At 46.4% G+C, this 22914-nt stretch overlaps 1 protein-coding gene and 1 long non-coding RNA gene across 4 annotated transcripts; one reads left to right on the forward strand and one right to left on the reverse strand.

The window, feature by feature from the left end:
* The first annotated feature begins 1319 nt into the window (after positions 1-1319).
* bbg (big bang) lies at positions 1320-22855 on the forward strand. The gene is made up of 10 exons (XM_066733651.1): positions 1320-2206; positions 2279-2506; positions 7344-7757; positions 8331-8732; positions 8817-10411; positions 10714-10805; positions 18490-19583; positions 19652-21929; positions 22020-22175; positions 22254-22855. The coding sequence occupies exons 3-10, from the start codon at positions 7413-7415 to the stop codon at positions 22421-22423; spliced, it is 6132 nt and encodes a 2043-aa protein (XP_066589748.1). The 5' UTR covers positions 1320-2206; positions 2279-2506; positions 7344-7412; the 3' UTR covers positions 22424-22855.
* LOC136777401 (uncharacterized) lies at positions 2381-4930 on the reverse strand. 3 transcript variants are annotated; one of them, XR_010823232.1, is made up of 3 exons: positions 4823-4930; positions 2585-2706; positions 2381-2520 (listed from the first exon to the last, which is right to left on the reverse strand). It is a non-coding gene; the product is annotated as an uncharacterized lncRNA (long non-coding RNA). The 3 variants fall into 3 exon arrangements; XR_010823234.1 differs by lacking the exon at positions 4823-4930 and adding an exon at positions 4023-4790; XR_010823233.1 differs by lacking the exon at positions 4823-4930 and adding an exon at positions 2787-2955.
* Positions 22856-22914: the final 59 nt, after the last annotated feature.

Raw genomic sequence — 22914 nt, forward strand, 5'->3', positions numbered from 1 at the left:
CGCCTTTCATTACCTCATGCGCGAGAACTTTTTGTCGCCTTTTCTATACCAGAGGCGTTTGACCTCCGCTCAAATTTGCGAGGAAACGTATTAAAAGGGGAGGGGGAAAGAGAAAAATAAGAAGAAGCAGCAAAGAGTGAGAGAGGAGGGGGGATGAAGTAGCGTGGGACTGAGGTGTAATCGGGCGGAGATTCCGAATGGGAAGAGACGGAGTGCTTTTCGGGGAAGGGAGATGAGCGGAGGAACAAGTTGCCGCTTGATGCTGAGAAGAAAAAGGAAGTAGGAGATAAGGAGAGGCTCTTCGGCCAACACTGGGTAACGGTACAAGGAAGCTCGGGGCCATTTTAACAGCGTATATATACGAATATGAGTTTTGGGCACCGATCGATCGAAGTATCGATACCAATAACGACGATCGATCTGCCTTTGTATATATACGTGCTTCGAGAAAATGTCGTTTTCCAGGATTTCGAGAGATTCGCGTGGCGCGAAAACGTAAACGTAAACGCGAATGACCCGTCTGCTCCAGCAACCCAGATTTGCGCTTGATGCGACTCTCCAGTCTCCACTCGACTCGACTCGGCTGTACCGTTAAAACGCGCCTACCCGCGCACCAATGCTCTCTTTGTACGTCTAATACCAAGTCGAGCCAATTCGATCGAACGCTTCTTCGCGTGCACAGAGATTTTTTTGCCACAAGCAAATTCCAGCCCACTCGATATTTATATCGATACCCCGTGCTGGCGCTTTGTAGCACGCATGTGTCAAAAACGTTCCAGAAACGTTCCAAATTGATTTTCCCTTTTTGCAACGCGCCACTTCCGCTCCAGCGATCCATCATAGGTCCTAAATAAATGTTATACATCAAGGCTCCACCGGTACCGACGGACGTTCTTCGTAACAAAACTATAAACCATAAGCTTCTTCGCGCGAAATTGCATCATAAACGTTATCCGTCGATTTGAACGCGCTTTTGCCTTATCGACGGACCTTGAGACATTGTTGGAAAAATGAAGCAACGTTGCGTGTATATCGATAAAATCGCGTTTTCGAGTTGCTTTGGAGAGGATAGTGGCAAGTGGGGTGACTCGGTGCGTCCCGGCCCCCGGGAGAGAAGGGAACAGTGTGTGTGTGTGTGGCCGCGCGCGCTGTGTTTGTAATCAAAGCTGGCTGCTCGTGGTTATATGGAAGAAAGTCAGGTTGCTCGAATGTTGAGACTGCCGAGCGCCGAGCACCGAGCGCCGAGTGCCGGGCGGCTGGGACTCTCCACTCGGACCAGTCTCGGAGTCGGACCTCGACTCTCTCGAGTCTCTCGTTTCTCGGAGTCGGCAGTCGGGCACGGCTCGTTCAACCGTCAACACGTGCCGAATCCTCCGCTTTCGCGATATACTCCACCGACACGTGACCGGCGTCTCAACAATTTTCCATCTTAACGTATATATATAGTACAATCACCAAAGCAAACGATATACGAGAATCTCGCCACCGCCATAAGTCTGCAGAGTCACGTAAAGCAGCCATAAACCAATCGCTTCTGGGAAACAGCTGGGCTCGAGTTCCATGAAAGTCGATCGAAGTGTGCGAAAATCTTGAGACGCAGTCGATGGCCATAGAGATGGTTACCTCGATTCCTGCTCCGTAACGAAGGGCAGTTCAGTGTGCATTTCGACGTTAATTCCTTCTACCTTTCCACCTTACGATTCACCGCGAGTCTTCCATATAAAACGTGACATAATGTAGTGTCGTTCTGGAAGGTTGATGATTTTTTGATGTTTATGTTGATCGGTGGAGCTGGATTCGCCATATGGAGATTGGCCGGTTCTATATTTGACAGTGGGCAAAACGGGGTCATCGACCGATCAGCAGCTCCACGGAACCAGCCAGCACATCTGGATTTCGCCAGTTGGGATTCCTCCCAGTCGATTTGACCATTCTATCTAACTATCTCTACCTGTATTATATACCTACCTACCTTCCGCCGATCCCAGCTACAGGAATTCGAGTGGCGTGCACTGAATACTGAAAGCCCATGGATTCGCGTGGTGAAAGGAAATTAAAAACCGTACAGATCGGCACGAGATAAGCGGAGCTTTCCTCTGCGATTATTAAAACGATCGTCCGGTAACTTAATTTAACGATCTCGCATTTTCTATCGATCGTCTTCTCTTCTGTAGAGCCAAACTTTAATGCTCTTTATGATACAACGGTATAATAATACTGTACCTAAACAGTATGAAAGATTGAAATATATCGGTAATTTTCCTTTAAATGGGTTTAGAGCTTGATGAACTTGAAGAACGTTGAAGATTGGATGCGGCTGAAGTTTGGTGAAGAGTACATCATAAATCGGTCTTTATCCAGAAGGGTCAACTGGTTTTCCGTAGTGAACGGGACTCGGTGGATTTACTGCGTTACCTGCACGTGTAACCTGTGCTACGTTCATCTCACCATCGTTGGTATCAGCCACGTGAAAGGAACGTACGGAACAGCAGCACACACACCAAAGGTACAAAATCAAACCTGAAATAGTATTATTATTGGTCTGGAATTTGGCGGAAAATAATGGCGAGCAAACAATACCTACCTTGTACGACTCAATGATTAACAAGAACTTGTGTCTCTCTTGTTGACACAGCTGTCGTAGTTGTCATCGTGCTTGATAGGGACGTTTCTGACTGTTGCTCTTCTTTTGCTTTAATTCTAACTCTATAAATACAAAAAAAGAAATTACTTTAAAAAAATGAAACGGGTAATTTGTTAGGCGTATGGGAAATCGATGAATGTACAAATTGATTGGTGCGAGGCGCGTATCCGTGATTTAGTAATTGAATTATCGGATGAAAGGTGATATGAAAACTCGATTGGTATCTGAGCGCCAAGTTTCAAAGCGTGCGATCGACCATAAAAAGATGTATAATTCGTTGGTATCTCCGAGGCCGAGGATGTTAATGGTTCGTCCGTATAATCTGTTTAAAGGAGGTATCGGTTTATGGCTTCAACAAGCGGCAACGTGACATCAAATGCCGTTGCAGACTCGCAAGAACTTGCGGAATCTAATCATGAAATTACACGCTGTCTGCTCTGAAGAATGTGACTGAGCTGCTGGAAAAGGATCTCATGTATATTGAGCGGTAAGAGTAAACACATGGAAATCTTCAAGCATAATTACATAGCGTGACGAGCTGATTTTCCCAATCGCGGAAAAAAGGAAGGAATCCCCCTGGAAGAGTCTTGGTGGTCGCCATGTTGGATTCTTGTCGATTCGCGTGCTAAGACCTCTCTCTCTCTCTCTCTCCCTTTCTATCATTTTTACAAGAACATAATAATTATCGTTAATCCTATGAAGGCTGGACGACGGAAACTCATTAGGATGATAATTGTTGAGCGGAAATATTAGTGACAAGCCGTTATTTTAGCGTTTCTTCTCGGTGGATCGTGGCACGTTGGACGCTTTAAGAGTTCGCAGTGCCCTCTGGTGGGGAATGAGAATTAACGAAACGAGAATGAGAGGCCCGATGAAACATGGAAGTGTCCGGATTTGAATGATGTGGCCGGCTGTCATAACCCGTGAAGCGTACTAGAGAGCAACGTACAGTTGCATAACTGAATGTGCTGCTCTCCTGTATGGGAAAATGCTAAATACCAGCAACTTCAGTCTTTGCTTAACCAACTGTGAACGTTTCCGCGAGGGGCTCCTGAATAGCTATACAACTAAAATATCGTGCTGGACATTCGCTCTTCCATCGTTTTATGCTTCGCGTTCAATTAAAATCTCATTTTTGAAAGAATCTCACTCATGAATACTTATAAACGCTTTATCGCGGTTCGTTCCTTTCATACGTAACGCAGTTCTAATCCATAGCAAATAATAATTAACGACACTTATCTACCAAGGATTCTGCACGTGGCGAATTAATATTTACAAACATTTGTTGTACAGACGTAAAGTAGGGGATGCAATTTCATTATCGATAAGATATAGAACATTTTAGAAGAAAAATAATATATCCCATACAGCGCACCTGACTAAAATTTGTCCTACAGACATCCTTTAGTAATCCAATTGATTAAAATACATCCAAAAGATGTCTTTAAGTCACTTGGTGTTGCATGGGTAGCTCAGGAGAGTCCGGCTAGTGAAAGAAAAATCCTTTTGAAACTCCACTTTATAATACAAAATATGTGTTCTTTGCGAGCTCTCATGGTATCGGGAAATGTCTTTAGAATTCCTAGAGAGTTCAAGTGAGAATACACCTTTTGTTTGATAAAATATGCTCCACACCTTCTCTAAAAGAATTCTGTTTGCTAGTTGAGAAGCTACTACTCCATTGATATTGATTGAAAAATACACTTTGAGGTCCACATTAATGTTTTCGAATGACGAAATGCATTAAGAATGACCTACATATCTCGGCACTGAATGAAATTTAGTTGGCCAGGCTGATGGCTCGAAGAACGGGAGTGCCTATTTTCTGAATGAGTTTGTCCCCACTTGGAAAAGAGTTCTCACTCGCATATGTCGTATATAATACTACTATACACATGTATGCTTATTCTCCATTTAGCTAGCGAGCGGCTCTGCAACGAATAGCCGAGTCACTTGAACAGCACCAAACAATAAGACGCACGTGAAGCTCGACAAGTTTTTTCGCATGAATCTTTGTACGAAAACGTAATGCGATGTATATACACAACACAGTGCATAGCGCTCGCGATACAAATTGAGCATTTTTTGAGGTTATCTCACTAGGCTATCTAAATTTCAGTATCCAGCAGCGCTGAAATCTACTTTTCCGCTTAACCAGTAGAAAAAGTTGCTTACGTTGGACGCGGAAATGGAACTAGGCGGAAAATGAAAATAGAGATGGTATTAAACGAGGCGTGTAATTGGCCGATGGTTCTTTACTGACGAAAGTCCGAAGAAGTATACAAGCCATCGGCCATCTTGTTCGTGACAGAATCACACAAGATGGCGATAAAGCTAATATATCGTGGGAGTTTTAACTCGAAGTGGGGGAAATTGACGCGAGAGGAGGAGAGAAAAGAGAAAAAAAATCCGTGGTCCAAAGACCTCGCCACAGTCCGTTCGGTTTCGCGAGGTTTTTGCGGGATGCTGCCTGCGCTGGGGACTCGGACGGACGCATCCATACACAGTAGTACGGTACGACGTCGTGGTGTGGCGTGGCGCGGCGTGTCGTTCAACGATAGTCGACGTGAGAAGAGAGCCGGCATAGCGTATCGAGAATGCGGTATTCAGCCTCGAGGCTACAAATTCCGTTACGCGCACTCTTCGCTGGTTCTTCTTCGTTTCTTTCTCCTTTCCTCCCAGCTCTCTCTCTCTCTCTCTCTCTCAAACAACGAAATATCAACTTTTTCACGTATCAACTACCAGTCAGATCCCCCTCCCGAAACGTCCGCTCTGGCATCCCGTTCGTCCTTGGAAATTGGCCACTTCAGTTTTTCCTTTCGTCTCCCGATTCCCCAGGAATTGATGGCGAAGTAGCGAAGGGAAATTGTGCGCGTTTCACGCCACTGCAAACTGCCAGTGTATAGAAGAATGAATCGTATACCGAGACTGGATCGGGGCAGGTCGATTATCCTGGCAATATTATACCGCTCGTCGAAATTGCCGATGGCCGTTGCAGTAGCCAGATTGGTATTCTCCCTGGGCGATATTAATCCAACGGAGCCTGCATGGCGTTTCGAGAGAAATCACCAATGTAACCTGCTACCATGGAAAAAATTACCAGAGAAATCTCTCGCTTTCGATTAATCACGATGTCCTATACGCTTGCTCTACGAATATTTTATAGCATATGCAACTATATGGTCTGAAAGTGCAAAGGTATACATAAAACCTCGGTGATTACATTAACAGCGCGTGGTGCGTCGATCCTTTTCACGGACGCTCGCCCATCGATCGAATTTCCACCGCTTTAATAAGAGAAATCAGCGATGCTTCGCAAACTCCAGCAGAGATTTTCTCCGTGAGAGAGTCAGTTGTATACGCGCCAAGTGAGAATCGCAGTGGATTCCGCGAACCTCGGCCACTAGGAATTCCACGATCTCCTGTGGACCAGGCTTAACTTGTAAACACTGAGCGATACAGATGGCGCTCGCGATGTTTTTCGTCTTACTAGGGTGAATTTTGAAACAATTTACGTTGTAGTTTTTCGTTAACGCCATTATAGCTTTCCATCCTTAACAGGGAGATCGGTGGGAAAAAGACTCGTCGTGACAGGGTGCAATCGGCGACGCGGAAGAGGATGGGAGCGGCCTGGCCCGGACTGCTATCGCTTCGTGACAGTTTTTCGATTTATTGCAGCGCTCCTTTGCAGCGTCTACCTAATAAGGACGCGTGACTCGGAATAAACACGCTTGTGCAAACTCTCGTCGTCTCGCGCCCATTATTACTATAAGCCCCGTACACGAATTCCACATTCAGGCTTGCCGGGATTTCGCAGCTGCGCGATCTCTTCATTGAGCACGCCACGGAGCAACGCGACCATTATTAATTTAGCCGCGGATCGAGAGGGAACTTTGTAGGATTGCCCGAGAAGTAACTGTTTTAGCGTTTTACGCAGTTTTACCGTTCGGATATCGCAGGAAGTAGCGGCGAATCGGTTTCGCGGAACGGAGAATTGGGATGAAGAGGTTATGTTGGACGAGGATGAAAAAGAGTCGAAAGAAAACGTAGAGGGCGCGAGTGTAGGCGACAACCGTTGGAAAAGTAATGACGCGTGATCAGCTGATCACATTCGACAATGACCTCGGGTCAATCTACTTTCTACTTCTCACATTCTGCCGAGATCAGAGGTGATAGCAATGGCACGCTGTGTCGTGCACTTCGGGACTGAGTAACATACTTTCCCGTTTAACCGATATGTCTTCGTCCCAGGGACGAAAATATCCTGCGTGCCAGCGCGGAAAAGCCGATATGCAAATGCGCGACCCACTTAGCTTCTTCTTCTTCTTCATTTTTACATTTCCCCGTTTATCAATCCTCCGCTATATACTATATATATACAAAGCTCAGACTGCTAGCAGACTTAAATACGAAACGCAGTTTCTTTTGGAGGAACTTTCCAGCGAGCAAATGGCTCGCAAGAAAGAATGAATAATTGTTTCGGTAAAACGAGACAAATTACTGACAATTTACAGGAAAGTAAACGTCGATGCTTCGAAAGTCTCGTAAGTCGTTGAATGACAATCCAATTTCGTTTCTTACGTAAAATTGTTGGCTGGTCAGAAGAGTCCTTTTCCACTTTCGTTAATAGCGACGCCAATTACTGTATACTACGAGTCGTTATAAGGATGACACTATAGAATTGTGTTGTTTTCAGGTAGCGGTGCTTTATGTCAGGAAAATCAAGGATGAGCGCGGACCATTAAGGAGGAACGTCGATTGAAAAATGGAGGCTGCAAAGGAGGATTTCGTGACGGTGGTGAGCGTTGGCAGTCAACCAGTGGCAGAGAATTTCGTCACGGTCCTGTCGATAGGGAACAGCGATAAAAAGGATGCCGAGTCAGCGGCCAACTGTCATCAAAAACTGCTGCAGTTTACACCGGAAGTGCCCCTCGAGGAGGAAGTCGAGGTCTTCCGTTTGCCTGGCGAGCGCCTCGGTTTCGGACTGAAATTCGAAGGTGGAAATAAAAGTAGCGAGCGCGTCCGAAGACTATTCGTCCAAAGCTGCGCCGAGCAGAGTCCTGCTAGCAGGGCCAAATGCTCCTGGGGCACGCTCGGCGAAGGAGATGAGGTACATGATTAAGAAACATTGTAGTGTTTTAACACCGAGTATATTAACGCACGTACACACGCATATGCATACGCCGATAAGGCACTAGTTCTCGTATATAACAAATTCAACCACAAACACCTAAAAAATTGCTGTTAAATCATTTTATTTGTATTACGTATGGGCTCTATCTCTCGCAATTTTCATTATCGAGAAAACTAAAAATTATCATATTGATTAACAGCATATATGTATATAATCATACGGAATCGACCATGAAACGAACGTTCGATGGGAATTAGCATGGAAAGACTCGGTTGACCCAGTTGAGAATCGCGTGGATTATCTAATTACAGTTAAGAGCGGCTTATTTTTGAGCGAGATTATTGCCGGTGTAATTGTGGGAGTGGGGAAGCAGAATGTAAGAAAAGAAGAGTTTGGAGAGTCTGAGAAGGAGATTGGGTCTTTCCGAGATGGAATACAATGGGAGTTGCGTGCGTGGCAGAGGAAATGTAGGCGGTATGGTTGTGTTGTTGAGGCTGCGGAGAGAAAGAGAGTTACAGCAATTACGTTAGGGTTCTTGGTGGATTTCAGGTGCTTTCGATCGACGGCGTGCCAGTGACACACATGACTCGGTTGGATTGCGTGCGACGCCTCAAGGAGTCCCAGCTGATGATCAGGCTGAGGGTCAGATGTCGCGGAGCCCTCAGACCGGAAGTAGTAAGCGCAGAGAGGAAAACTACCTTGGAGAAAACGGAAGTTCCACCAGCTCCGCCACCGGTACCACCGAGGAAACTCAGGCAGAGTAGAGGCTCGGCCGATGGGGATGCTAATCCTAGTCCCGTTAACAAACCTTGGCCAAGCCCCAAGGTCGGCTCTCCTGCACAGAGTCAAAGATCCAGCAAATCTACCCCGTACGAGAGCTGCGAATCTTCGCCGAAGAGCGAACCTTCCTCCAACCACGAGAATCCTAAAGAGATTGTCAAGAACAAACAGGTTCCTGATTTTCATGAGTTAATTTTAATTTGAAGCATGAAACGATTGTCGTATTGATTATTAATTGCTTATATTATTCTGCAGGAACCACCGGAACCACTGATTTACTTGAACGCGAGGTCCTTGTGTGGTTCGACTCACGGAAGCACGTCGGACGAGACGAGCAGCTCGATGTCGACTGTGGTGGACAGATTTTCGAGCTCTGATCGTGTGTCAACGATATCGACGGTTTCAACAGCGTCCACCACGTCGGAACAATTGGTGGATGCAGTGGATTCCGAGGAATTGTCCTCCGATTTGCGTCCCTTCGAGGACCTCGAGAGGGAGTTTCAGGTTAATCCGCCTGATTACTTGTTAAGGCGATTGACCAGCTCGGAGGCGGTGACTTTTGTCGAGTCTAGGGGGGAGGTGGAGAGGATCACAGCTGTAGTTGCGCCGAATTTGGTTTTGATAGAGGAAACCATAACTCTCCAACCTCCTTTGAGCTTCCAGGATGCTCCTCTGAGCTACGGTCACGAGGCCAGGCCGGATCTTTTTTACGCGGCTGATCTGGCAGTGGATTCCACCACTCACTTCCGGCCGATAAAGGACGACAAAGCTCTGGTGGAGCACGTGAATCGGTCGGAGGACCAGGAGGCTACGATTTCGTCGAGTAAACTTAATTATCCAAGAAGGACTCCACCGCATCCTCCTCCGTTGCCCCCACCGCCCCCTCCGCAGTTAAGGAACCATATAAATAGGATTAATATCAATCAGAATAAAGAGGGATTAGCACGGAAGGCTCTAAAGAACGACTCGAACGCAGCTCCCAGAGGAGGGGAGCCACCTACACTGCCACCCAAGCCTTTCCCCAGGAAGGATCTAAAACTAAAACGGAAGAGACCACCACCTCCACCACCCCCACCAATCTCTTCCTCCTCTGCGCAAATCAACAGCTCTTACGAAAATTACCAAATCGATTCTGAAGCTCCATGTCCTGCCGAGAGAAAATTCAAGCCTGAAGCAGATCTATCCGAGCAGCCTGAGCAAACCAATAAAGTGTTGGAAATTATAGAGATGAGAAAAACGAGGTCTCTCACTCCTGTGAAAGAGGCCTCCGACTTACCGAGTCAAATTACTACGAATTCAGGTGAAAACTTGCAATCTAAAGACGAGAATGGCTATGTGGATGTTATTATTCCATTGCCACGAAAGGATTTTGTAAATTCTCCTACGACGAGCAATGGATTGATCGATTCTATCGAGAAGGTGGAGTCTCTGGATGAGAATACTCGAAAACAGTCTGATGGGGATAAGGTGAATGGAGAAGTTGAAGAGATGAAGAATAGGTCGAATAAGAGCAAGGAGGCTAGAATGAGAAATTTGGATGATTTGGAGAAATCCATGGGGGAGAATATTAGGAAAATCTCGAATGGTTATCCCGAGGATATGTCTGGTCCAGAAGAGTGTAAGATTGTAGTTTCTAGTCCAATAGAGGAGAATGGCGAATGTACGAATTTGCAAGAGAACGAGAGTCGCAATGATTCTGAGATGATGGAGACGAATTGTCTGGTAAGGGAGGATATTTTTGAGGAGGAGGATACCAGCGAGGAAAGCGATGATGGGGATTATTACTGGCAAAGTAATTTAGCAACCATTGGGGAGGAGGAGGAGACCAATTCGCTGGAGTACACAAATGTGTAAGACTTCCATTCATGCCAATTAGATTATAATCTGTTTTTAACTTTCTTACTCTCGACAATAATCAATTGATAATGGAGAAACTCGTCCTTTCGCCATTTGCGAATCGCAAGAATATTATATTTTTATAATAACTTGTAAACTTTGCACTTTATATTGTCCATTGAGAGTCCAGAGAGTGTGATAAGAGCGTTAGAATTAAAAACTCTATTGGTTGAGTCAGTTAGAAAATTTTTGGGGTCAGTTAGGGTCAATTTCGTAAAGGAAGATAAAGAGACGATTGGTCGGTTATCTGTTGCAGGGATAAAAATGTGGACTGCGACGATAGAGTGGCAGAAGTGTCGGAAGATCAGTTGACAGTGGCCAAGGAAAAGGTTGTCCAGGAGAAAGACGGTGAGTTTGAAGATTTTCTTGGAGTACTATACAAACAACGCGAGGATGCTGAACTTTTTTTGGCAGCCTCATCGTCAGGACTGTCACAGCGATCCGTCATAATTATTGTTTGGTTTTCTCATTCGGACGAGTCATTCACTTTGATCCACTTACTCTAACAAGGTTAAAAGCACCGGCGCAAGAAGCTGTTCTAATGCCCTGCTTGCCCACTATTAATCCACGAATCTAAAACATCTCCAACGAGATTCGAAGAGGGAGGTCATCCGTATTGTAAAAAGAAATTGTCAAGCGTATAAACGTGTTAAATACGCTACATGGTATATAATAATAATAATATAATAGATGTAGTATAGGTAAACGTGAGAAGAAAACGAAAAGATTAGGAAAAAGACTGTCTGTAAAACTCGACGTGCTATTAGGGTTAATGGCTGAGGCATTAAGCATTTATTTTTGCGTGTGTTGTTAGAATAGTTGGTCAAACGAAATTGCCTGCTTTCTCAAAAGAGCTATTAGTACAACGGCGAACCACAAATCGTTTGTCCTCGCATCAATTTACTCATTAACTATTTTATTCAGGAGCGAGGCAACGTTTTTCATGGGAAGATTAACTCTGACGTATGCACGCAGGTCTGTGCGATCCGATCCATCATAATAATTATTGTCTTTATCTCTCTCATTTACTCGAGTATCGGTCCTACGGGAGTCGCGTTGTCCGTCCACTCGCTTTCTTTTCCCCTTGACGCTAGTATTCCTCGAGCGGCTCGGGTGTACCACGGAGTGGCTCGGAATCGATCCGTTTGAAAATTACTCGCACTACGAATATTTAACCCAGGATATCCAAAGGACGATTCGCACAGGTTCCCAGCATTATGCGAAGATGCTTCGCGACGGAAAAAGGGGGAGGGGGTGTACTCTTTATGAATGATCGGTGCGTGTAATTCTTGTATAATAATTATTGTGTTTATCCCCTTCTGATTGGCTGAAATCGGTATTTCGAGCTACGGCAAAGCGTGGCGAGAGGTCGTCGGGATTGAAAAGGACCTTGGTCGGTTTGCCACGCGCGAGCTATTATGGGCCAAAAGGGCGGTTTCGCCGATCTACTCTGTCAAACTCAATTTGCGTGATTCCCCTTGCAACCAGACACGAAACCCTACCCACCGATTATTCTTTGCCCCGGTATCGTTTCACCCGAGAAGAATCCCCCTCCCTCCCTCCCTCCCCCACTCCTTCCCCCTCTCATACCATCTCATTTTTATCTCGGTCGCCAACTGTCGAAAATATATTGAAACATCAAGCCGCTGACCACAGCTCCCTCCACCCAAAAATTGCCCGCAATCTCTAATTGACGTTGCTTTAAATTTAGCCGGGACATTTAGCGATCGCTTTTCACTTACTCGGACGCGTTATTTCTGCGAAAGCCAGCAAAGTAGATAAACGCGGTGGAGAGAAGTTGTCGGACGAGGGGAGGGGGGGGGGAGGAGGGAATGAGTGAGGTGAAGGGTGTGCGAAAAGGGAATCGTGGAGTGAGCGAGAGAGACATATATATATATATATATATATATAAGGGGGAGGGGTAGTATCAAAGTGGAAGAAAAAGGAGACGACTAGAAGGAGAGAGAAGGAAAAAGATGGTGGATAAAGTGATGGAGGAGGAGGGGAGCGCAAAGTTAGCGAAGAAAAGACGCCGTATAGGAGAAGGGATGGAGGGAAAGGAAGGGTTCACGGAGTAAGAAGAGGTTAAGATGGTCCAGCGTGAGTAGCATCACCACTGCAGCCGGAGGTGATGACCTGCTCAAGGCCACCCGCTTCCAATCTCCTCTCTGCCTCTGCCCGTGCCTGTGGGAGAACCCACACCACTCCTCTTATTTTTCCTTGCTCCGTTTTCGCTTCTCCTCCTCGTCCTCATCTACGTCCTCCTCCTCCTCCTCCTCCTCCTCTTCCTCTTCCCTTCCGATAATGTCGTTCCCTTTTTTCTTCCGCCTACCTAACTCTTTTTTTTATTTTACTCTCCCCCTCCCTCTCTCTCTCTCTCTCTCTCTCTCTCCGTCTCTCTTTCCTCTCTGCAGCTTTTTTCCCCCTACACCCCTCCCCTCTTCCTCCGTATACGACTGGTCAACCGGTTGGCGTACGCGCCAACTTACAGAATACCGTATACTCGTTTGCTGAAATGTTTATTTGCTCTCATCCGTTCATTCGCCCAATACTTTCTTCATTCCCTCTTTTTAATCCGATACCAAACGAGAAACGGACCTTAATGGACGAGAGAGACACTTTTGCACTGCAATAATAATCAAACTTGTTAATTCCTTCCCTTATCTCGAGGAATTTTCGCATCCCCTCCCCTCTCTTTTTTATACGTGCATTCGTGTATTCAGCAAGAATCGAAAATTCTCGATTCAGTGGAATTCACTCGCTCGTTATTATTATTCCAATTGTAGAGTTTCGCGAACGGCTGACTCTCGTTCGAAGAATCTTACACGGGAATAAACAAACCGAGCTTTCTTTCGTCCAGCGCCGCGCGGAGTTTATCCTCGGGTCTATTTCTGTAGTACCGGGAAGCGTACTTTCTTTCATTGGTTCCCTTCCCGAAACTCTGCCCTCTCCTAAGCGTGAATGGCCTCGCAATGAAATTTACACGTCCGGAAAATTTCAGTCAAAGCAGTGTATATATATATATATATATATATACATAGGGACCGATTGGTTCCCATTTAGAAATTCTCCGTGAGAGCTTGCAGAATTTCAGCAAGCCCCACGAGGATTCTCTTTACTCAGCAATAAATAACATGAACTCGGTTGCATCCGATGTTTAATAACGGAGAGTCAACTGGAGTCAATCGCGCAGCTGTGCCCAGTGGCAGCTATTACCTCCATTCATTATTATTGCTGGCCTCTTTATACATTTGCTGATTGCACCTATGTATACATATATATATATATATATAGCTTATATATACACAGAGAGCCCGCGTCTTCTATCCGGCCACTAATCTCCCTTAATCGAATCCACTCTCTGTTTTCCGTGCAGTCGCCTAATGAATTTCAAAGAAATCGTCCAATTACCATGAACAATTGGCGCGTTGCACGATTCCTGCCTCTCGCTCGTAAACACCCATGCGATTTTTCCTCCACCTCCCCCCCCCCCCCCCGCTCCTTCTTCGGGAAGTGAGGAAACCTCTCGGCGTCCCCGCTTGGACCGAGTGACCTTGACAGGGGAGTGTAAAGTTCATCCAATTGACGCCGGGGTCGTATTCCATCCGGTCGTGCCGCGGTGCTCACCGATTCCGCGCGAGATTCCACGCAAGATTTTTATTCCGATGAAATCGTCCAATTATGCGGAACAATTACCCCGGGCCAGGTAATTAAGGCGTTGGAAAAGGTCCGTGTTCCTCGCTCTATAGGAATATCGGCCGTGTTGCTGTATCGCGCGGGCCGAGGGCACCTCGACAGTTTTGCCGCGCGCTCTCCTCCGCGTCTATTCTATTGGCGTATGGAAGAGAGAGCCTGTGCTGCCGGTGGTTCCGCGAGCGATGAAAATGGAAGGTTTGCCTGGGCGCGTTCGACGGTCGCCTGGATTTATTAAATCGATTCGATAATTCCCCGATAGAAAGTAATACCAGTCGAGTGACCATATTTGAAGGCTCTCCGTACTTTTCCATGCCGATAGGCGGTCAGCCATGACATATAGGGTGGAGGGGGTGAGGAGACAGAAATCGTATCCTTTGGAGGAAGGGGAGGGAGGCGGTGAGAAAAGGAAGAATGGAAAAAAAAGGTGATCCATATAAGTGTAGGAGAAAAAAAGATATCGCTGTATACTCACACGTGGGAAAGGGGGAAAGGGGGGATTAAACAGTTGGTGGCCAGTGGCATTGGCCGTTTCACAGCTGTTCGCCAAAAACGATGCCTGGCGTGTTGACGATCGCGAAATTAAACGGCCAGAAACTCGCCTCTTTGATTCTCTCCTTCTTTACTTCGACACGTTCCAACCACTGCATCCCCCCTCCCCTCTAAGAACTCGCCATTTCCTAGCTCTCAGCTCACCTCGACAATCTCACGCGTGGCGAGAGAGACGCTCCTCTCATTTCCAATCATTACTCATCCACCTAGAATTCTCCTCTCTCTCTCTCTCTCTCTCTCTCTGTTTCGAAAAGCAAGTAAGTAACTGCAGTGTACAATTGGTTTTTATACGAGGTTGAATGCTAGAAGAACAAGAAGAAAAGAGGATAGAACCGAGAGGAATCGTGGGAGGATTTGGTTTGAGAGTGGTGAAGCGGTTAGGGAGGGTATAAATGGGGAAATTAAGAAGAGGAATCTGGTATGTAGAGTCGACATCGACACGTTGAAGCGTGGCAGCCAGGCAGCAGCAGCAGTGCCAGTCGAAGAAGGCAAGGCGAGCGTAGTGCTTGGTAAGTTGAGTGTAAGAGGGGGAAGAGAGAGAGAGAGAGAGAGAGAGAGAGAAGGCACAACAAGCACAAGACGCACACAAGCAGCAGGCACAGCAGCAGCAGCGGGCAAAGGCAGTTTTACCCCCACCACTAGAGCGACAACCGCGGAAGCTGGCCTCGACGAGCAATGTCGTCCAGTCTCACGAGAGCCTTCTAGCCGGTAACAACCGCGTCCCCCTCTGCCCTAGTCTCTTTTCTTTCTCTCTCTCTCGCAAACACACCAAATCCCCCCCACTACCATTCATTCCTTACGCTCGCGTATACAATGCGTCCGGGAAGATCCGCGACAACCACCGAGGACTTTGTGCAAAATTCGTGAAAATATAATCCTGAGAAAAAGCGTCCCTTCCCCACACGAGATATCGCGAATTCTCCCCGTGTTGGTTAAACCTGGTGCTGCTGCCGAGGAGCCACAGTGGACCGTGGACGATGCTGTTGAGTACCGTTGCGAAAAGAAGTTGACGTTTTTCCCAGGAGAAGCTGTTCTTACCAGGGCATGACGAGACTCTGCAGCCCACGCAAGTAAGCCGAGTACAGAGACGCTCGATCTCCTAATAAAGTAAAGTCGTACTCTTGCACCGGGACGAGAGGATACCCCCGTCCGCTTTGTTTACGCTAAAAGCTTCGACGACTCGACCCTGACCAAGGTCTCCCTTCCACCAACGCTCTCGGTCTCCTCCGCACTTTTCCAGCCCTTCGTCCTTCCACGCGAAAAATATCCCTATCCGACAACCGATCTCTGCACTCCCAGATCGAGTTTCTAGATAAAACTATATAAACTTGCCGTAGTTTGCACGATGCACATTTGTAAGTTTCGTCCGTGCGAGCATTTTACTTCCGGTATCCCTCCGGTTTTTTTTTCCCGGCAGACCGGCGACGCACCGCGTCCGCCGAACGTCCCAATCTTTCTAGCGATATGCTAATGAATGGAAGTGTTGGATAATCTCGAGCTGGCTGGGCTATTTATAGGTGCGTGGATTAGATGGAAATAAATCGTTTATCGGACGGTCTCTTACGTCGAATGGTACCGGTTAGTCGAGTTGCATCCGCGCGGCTCTCCGCACAGCCGGAATGTCCGACATTCCTCGCGCTCTCGTCCAGTCCAAAGCCCGCGCCAGTGCGTGGCGTGTGCACATATACTCGATTGCTACGTTTATTCAGTGGCAAACTTTCGGTAAAGCGCGCGATCGATGGATCAAACGGAACCGATGATCGAGGAGTGCATATCCGAGACGGTTTTTTGCTCTTCGAGCCGAACGCCGCTGCGATTGCTACGTCGTTTCGAAGGAATCCTCGGCCGATGCTAATTTCATTGATTTACCGCGCAGCGTTTCAATTTTTGCCCAAAGGATCGCCAGGAATTTTTTTCTCCTATTCACATGCAAAACTCCTGAAAAACTGTCCACGCTGATTCATAATGAGACGCGGTGACTCAATTGCTGGGCAGCTTTTTATGCGGCACTTATTTAGCTACGGGAATGTGTTTGCTGTACGCATCGGCGGCTTGTAAACAATCGTAAAGCCTCGTAACGACACCTCGATATACGCGTTCGAGTCCGATAATGCGTCGACATATTTTTAAACTTTCTATCGATGATGTTTTTAATTTGCTTTTTGCGCGTTTGCCCGAGGATTTAGAAAAGGAAGAGGGAGAGGGGTGTGGGTCATGATCTTTGGAATGATTTAACGGTGAGTCATTTCGAGGTGCGCGTCTCGCGTTTGCACCTGAAAATATTGATGATCCGCTGGAAAGCCATTGAAATGCTCGAGGACGAGCAGAATTCGTTAGCGATCCATCTTTAAATCTGACCGAGGGTCGTTGACTCGTTCATAAAGGAGTTTTTTGTCTTCGATTGGCCCTGATGCGTCATTAAAGGACCTTGTCGAAGCTTTTCGACCCTTCTGCGAGATCTTCGGCTTCCACGTACGGTTCGCTTTAACCTCGTTATGAAGGAGATTTTTGTTTTCAAAGGGCTTGACGCAGTATTATAGGATCTTACCAAAGATTCTTCTTCTTTCATTCTTGCAAGTTTTCAGTCTCCTCGTGACTTGCGCTCGAGACTCGTTAAAACTGACATTCTTATATCTTCAAATTGAATTCCTGTATCGTTACAGAACGTTTGACAAAGCCTTTCACTCTTTTACTTAATAATGTAATATTTTCACTATCTTCGTGTTTTTCTTTTAAAACTCGTTATAAACGAGATTTTTGTTTTCAAATAACGCTGTTAGATCATTACGGAACAGTTGCCAAAGTTATTATCTCCTATTTTATTCTTGCAAAACTTCCAGTTACCAAGAGCATTCAGTTTAAAACTCATTGAAAAGATAATTTTTATTTTGAAATATTCCTAATGCATCATTACGAAACATTTGCCAAAGTTCTCCACTCGCACGCAAGATTTTAAGCTTCCGCACGTGCGTTCCGTCGTAACCCTCTCCAATTCCCTCGCAGACCGGATGCAACGCGAGTTGGAACTTGCATTGGCGCATTCTAAAATAAAGCTGGAATGTTTCTCGATTCACTCTGGGCCCGATAAAAAGCTGAGAGATTTTGTGGGATCTTTTTTGAAAAAGAAAAAAAGCACAGAGCGGACGTAGTATAGCAGAGTGTTTTGGAATCTGTCTTAATATTTTGGGACGGAGGAGTGAATTTTACGATGAGGTAGAGAGTAAGCGGCCAAACATAGAAGAAGTTCCCCTCTTGTGCTAAAGTTAGTTGGAGAGGAGGTCGTTGTTGATTGGGTGAACGCACGGCGGCACGGGCACGGGGACGACGCCGCGATCTTTTCGTTCCACGGCTGGAAATGACGTCCGATCCATCCGGACGTGAGATGCTCGAGTGGCGATCTATTCCAGTAACGTCATTGCGCTCCTCTCGGTACGTGAGGATAAGCCATGAAAAAGAAGCCGACTGACGGCTGAACGTGATTCATAAAACCGAGCGACGTATCCACTTATCGGATATCGCATTTTTCAATCCTGCCCCCTCGGCTAATGAAACATAAATTCGCTGATTAGTCCGCTCGGCCACTTTCCATCGTCCTATTAAGAATTTCCTCGGTGCGTTTAAATTTCTCATCGCCGGTTGAAAAAGCGTTTCCACAGCAAAAGCTAAAAATATCCTCCCCGAGGAATGCTAAAAAAATGTGAGATGGTCAAAGTCAAGAAACACGCGAGTTCTACCATCGTTCGCTCTTCAGGAGTTTGGAACTTGAAGGAAGAATTTTTTGTTGCAGCTGGAGCGAGCGTTAGGATGGAAAACTGCGAGGACGGGCAGCGTCTGCCTCCGGACGGGGACGAGTTTCCAGCTGCTTACCAGGAATTTGGCGAAAACCAGCAATACCTGGCATCCCGCTCCTTGAAAACGGCAACGCTCGACCCTGTCGGTTCACTGCCGGAGGATTCCTTCGCCAAGGTCGATTATGACGCGACCGGTTACTCCGCGAGTGGCAAGAAACACGAGGAAGCCGCTTACCGGAAGTCCTCCGAAGAGTCGCCCAAGAAGGAGGACGCGGAGCGTTGCGAGGATTATACGGAGACGCCTCCTCCTTTGCCCTTGACTCGACCTCCGCAAGTGGACCAACCTCCACCGGTTCCGCAAACCAGAACCTCCCCCTTGGAACCGAAGCATCAGCAGAAAAAATTCTCGTTGAGCGTGGAACTCTGGAGGCAGGACGACAAGTCTGAAAAATCCGTGAGGGACAAGATTGCGATGTTCTCGTCTCAGAGCAACCTGGACTCTCCTATATTTCCGGTTAACCCAGCAAATCCCCCTGTTAGCGTATCCAACAGGAAATTATCCAAATACAAGTCCTCCGATGACGTCTCTGTCGACGGAAGACCCACTTCCGGTCAGAGAGAGAAGCCATCTCATTTGTGCACCGCCAGGACTAACAGTTCATTCGACATCACGGATTCGGCCAAGAATCCCGAGGACCTTCAAAAGTGCGAGAAGAATCCTCCGACGGCCGATCCTGACACTTCCGTCAAATCGTCCAATGACGTTTCCGGATGTACCAATGCGAAACCTCCAACGACCGTTGCGCGTTCTACCAGTTTTTCGGGTACCGGTAGCTATTCTCAGGATAGTAACTCGTCCGGTGATAATTCCCATGGGCCCCAGGTTTGCAGAACGAACTCGCTGGCCTCGACCTTCAGGAGGAGCAGCGATGATTTCAAGAAGAACAGTTTGAGTCAGCTGATCGAGCAGAGAAGGAAGTCGATATCGAAACTCCGAGGACTCGTCATACCGGAAAAGGATGCTGTTTCCATCGACCAGCCAATCGTGGACTTGCCTGAAATTAAATCTAGAGATTCTATTCTCAATCAGGTAAACATCCTTCCTATCGATTAGTCATAAGGTTAATTTTTGTTTCTTATATGTTATATTTTTGGCAGATTCCTAAAGGAGGTCTTCAGGATAAATGGGGATCTCAGAGTTCAATAGCGAGCAGTACCAGTACGACGAGTGTTCCACTGAAGCCGACGGCATCGTTCAAGATGCCAGCGCCTCAAATCCACTCGAAATATTCGCCAGCCTTCAAGAGGAAGAGTTTGTCGGTTTACGATTCCGCCAGTTCCGTTACGAACGGTAGTGCCTCGAAAACTCAAGCTCCGCTAACACCCCAATTAGCAGGCGAACCACCAAAAAGTCTCGAAAGCATTTCTAGTCCAACCAGAAGCGACTACAGCTTCGAGTACATCCCCACGACCAACTCTCCGGATACCCTAAGAGCGAGATCCAAGTTGATAGCTCGTAAAACACGATTGGATTACGATGATTCGGATAACGATTCTGCGGTGAGCAGTTCGCAAAGTAGCATCTCGCGAGGATTTAGTCCGCCATTATCACCAGCACCTTCGGAGAAGTCGACCATTTCCTCGGAAAGATCTGCAGTGTCCACTGACAGCGAATATCAACGACGATCTTTGCTGGATAGTCCAGTGAGGAGTTACAATATCGAGAGGGAACAATTGGCCTCGAGACCCAACACTCTGGGAGAGACCATTTGTCTGCAAGAGAAATCCACCGAGAGTACCGAGTCAAGGGCTTTGCAGCTGGAGAATACCTGGAAAGCCTCTCAGATTCCTCAGAGACTCAAGAGGTCCAACAGTACTGATACCAATAGTAGCTCGTCGTCCACCTTGACCTCTGGCTCACAGAGTACAGATTCATCATCGAGGAGAGTGTTAAAGGCTCAGAGCGTAGAGGCTATTAATCGAAAGAACATTCTGGCCAGTGCGAGGTGCAGGAGTGGCAGGGATCTCAGTGGCTCGCCCTTGATCCAGAGGAAATTCAACAAGGAAGAACCTTTAGCCGAAAATGGGCTAAAGCTCCCAGTCTCCAAATACAATGGCGTTCAACCGGTAGTCAAGGTGGCCTATATAGAAGTAACCGAAAAGTTCTTCGTCGAGGAAAAGGCTGCGACCAAGCTCGAGGATGCAAAAACTCAAATTTCAGTCAAGGCCAAGTACGAGAGTGAGAATTCGAAAACTTGGACGCGAGGAACGGAAGTGGTGAATCGAGTAAATTGGGTGAAGGAAGAATCGAGGAGATCCACCGAGGACAAGAATGGGGAGAGGCTCAAGGAGGGAGCGAGCTCGGTTTGCAAGAGGAAGATTGTTAAATGCGAGAGCGAGGGCGTAGCAGAAACCTCGAACTGTACCAAGTCTATGGAGCAGAATGACCTGTTAACGGTACTGAAGAGCAACAGTAGATCTAGATCAGGAATTCATATTAACGAGGCCACTCTGGGTGGTACACGGAAGAGCGAAATGAGCTTGGAGGAAATTTTGTCTGCCAAGGAGGACTCGAAACTGTTGAGAAAGTCAAATGTCGATATAAAAGCGGAAAAGGACGCTCTTACGTTAAGCAAAACGAGTCAAGAGTTGAAGGAAACTCGGTACAATAGAAAACTATTCAATTCCGAAGATTCCAATGTTGAGGAGAGAGGATTCGTGTCGAAAATCCCGACCCTGGACCGACTGAAAAATAGCCCGAGTATCGAGGAACCTGATCAGGTTGCTGAGAAACTTGTGAGCTCAAGGATTCCCATGGCCAGAAATATAGGAAGAAGAAGCGCCAGCGTTACCGACGTGAAGAAAGTCTTCGAGAAGATGGATTCCGCCACCTCGAAACAATCCAACCACCAAACTGTATCACATAATCGTTTTCCCAGTTTGGATAGCAGTCTAGAACCTAACGTGTGTTCACCAACAGCCGAGGAGAAGCATTGTGGAGAACAGTTTGGTAGTATCAGTTCATTGGCCAGTAGCACCAGTTTGATTTCTCAGCAAGAATTAGCTCAGCTCGTTGAAGATGCCAGTTTGGAGGATACCAGGAACGCTCAGGATGTCATAGTCGTTCTTTTGCATAAAGAAAATCCTGTAGGAAGCGTAGGGATCACTTTGGCTGGTGGTGTGGACTGCGAGATAAAAGAAATCACTGTTCATAGAGTTTTGACTCACTCAATTGCTGATAAGGATGGTCGAGTTCGAAGAGGCGATAGGATCCTTAGTATTAATGGAAGAAGCACCAGAGGTCTCACTCACCGGGAAAGCTTGGCCATTTTAAAACAACCGAGATCGGAAGTGGTTCTCGTGATCTCGAGACCCCAATTCGACGAGGTCAACAAACTTAAATTTCGTACCGAAAGTGTCGAAACCATACCTGAAGGTAAAGTGTTCCTCGTAATCTTCTCGTGATTAGCATTGTAATGTTTTATACCGCTTATGAAAAATTAATTATTTGTATTATTCTATACAGGCCACGAGGCAAATGATAGTATTGATAATACTGCTTGGGGACCACCAACGATTGTACAGCTTTTAAAAGAAGGAGCTGGTTTAGGGTTCAGCCTTGAAGGAGGCAGGAACAGTCTTCATGGCAACAGGCCGCTGGTCATTAAGAAGATCTTTACTGGTATGCTTTTGATTTCTTGTGTAATCCATACTTCTGTTCTTTTGCATTGTTGGTTAAATATTGAATTTGCTTTCTCAGGAGGTGCTGCTGAAAAAACTGGCACCTTGAAGGCAGGGGACCAACTTCTTGAGGTGAGCGGAAATGATGTCACACGGATGTCGAGGATCGAAGCTTGGAATCTGATGAAGAATATTAACAACGGGGCAGTAAACCTCCTAGTCAGGCACTCTGCTGCCAAATCTTCGTGATGCGTAGGTTTAATAGTCGCTTACAATGCGAAATCATTAGTCACGAGCATCCGAAGGTTCGTAGTTCGGGACCGATGCTTTCTTAAAGTAATGATTTACGCGACGAGCGTTGTTGTTCCTAAGCCGGACAAATTTGTGAAAACCTTTTGGCAAAGTTTCGATGCCTATCCTTTCAGTTGAAATCATTAATTTACGTCATACCACACCTGGGTCTTTCGATGGCAAGTTTTCGTTTCATGTGTCCCAATTAAGAGACAAAAATCAAGAATACATTTGTATTGCTTCATCAGTTACTCAACATTTGAAACTATTTTATAGTTTCCAACTGATAATTTTGACTATACTGGTCTTTAAATCGTTAAACCTAGATGTTCAGTAAACCTTGTTACATACATATTAATAAAATTTTGAATAAACACAATGATTATCATAGCCATAACGTATTATGTTCGTGTAGACACATTGTTAGACGCTAATCCTGCATTCTTTCT

Source organism: Prorops nasuta, unplaced genomic scaffold (genome assembly GCF_024137725.1).
Source record: "Prorops nasuta isolate Cenicafe-Biocafe unplaced genomic scaffold, Cenicafe_Pnas_1.2 PNAS00011, whole genome shotgun sequence".
NCBI lineage: Eukaryota > Metazoa > Arthropoda > Insecta > Hymenoptera > Bethylidae > Prorops > Prorops nasuta.

Excerpts from the sequence above, each read along its gene's own strand:
- bbg (XM_066733651.1), top strand. The coding sequence starts at position 7,413 with ATGGAGGCTGCAAAGGAGGATTTCGTGACGGTGGTGAGCGTTGGCAGT. Across the intron at positions 7,758-8,330 it reads CGCTCGGCGAAGGAGATGAG|GTGCTTTCGATCGACGGCGT; the intron begins GTACATGATTAA and ends GGTGGATTTCAG. Across the intron at positions 8,733-8,816 it reads AGATTGTCAAGAACAAACAG|GAACCACCGGAACCACTGAT; the intron begins GTTCCTGATTTT and ends ATTATTCTGCAG.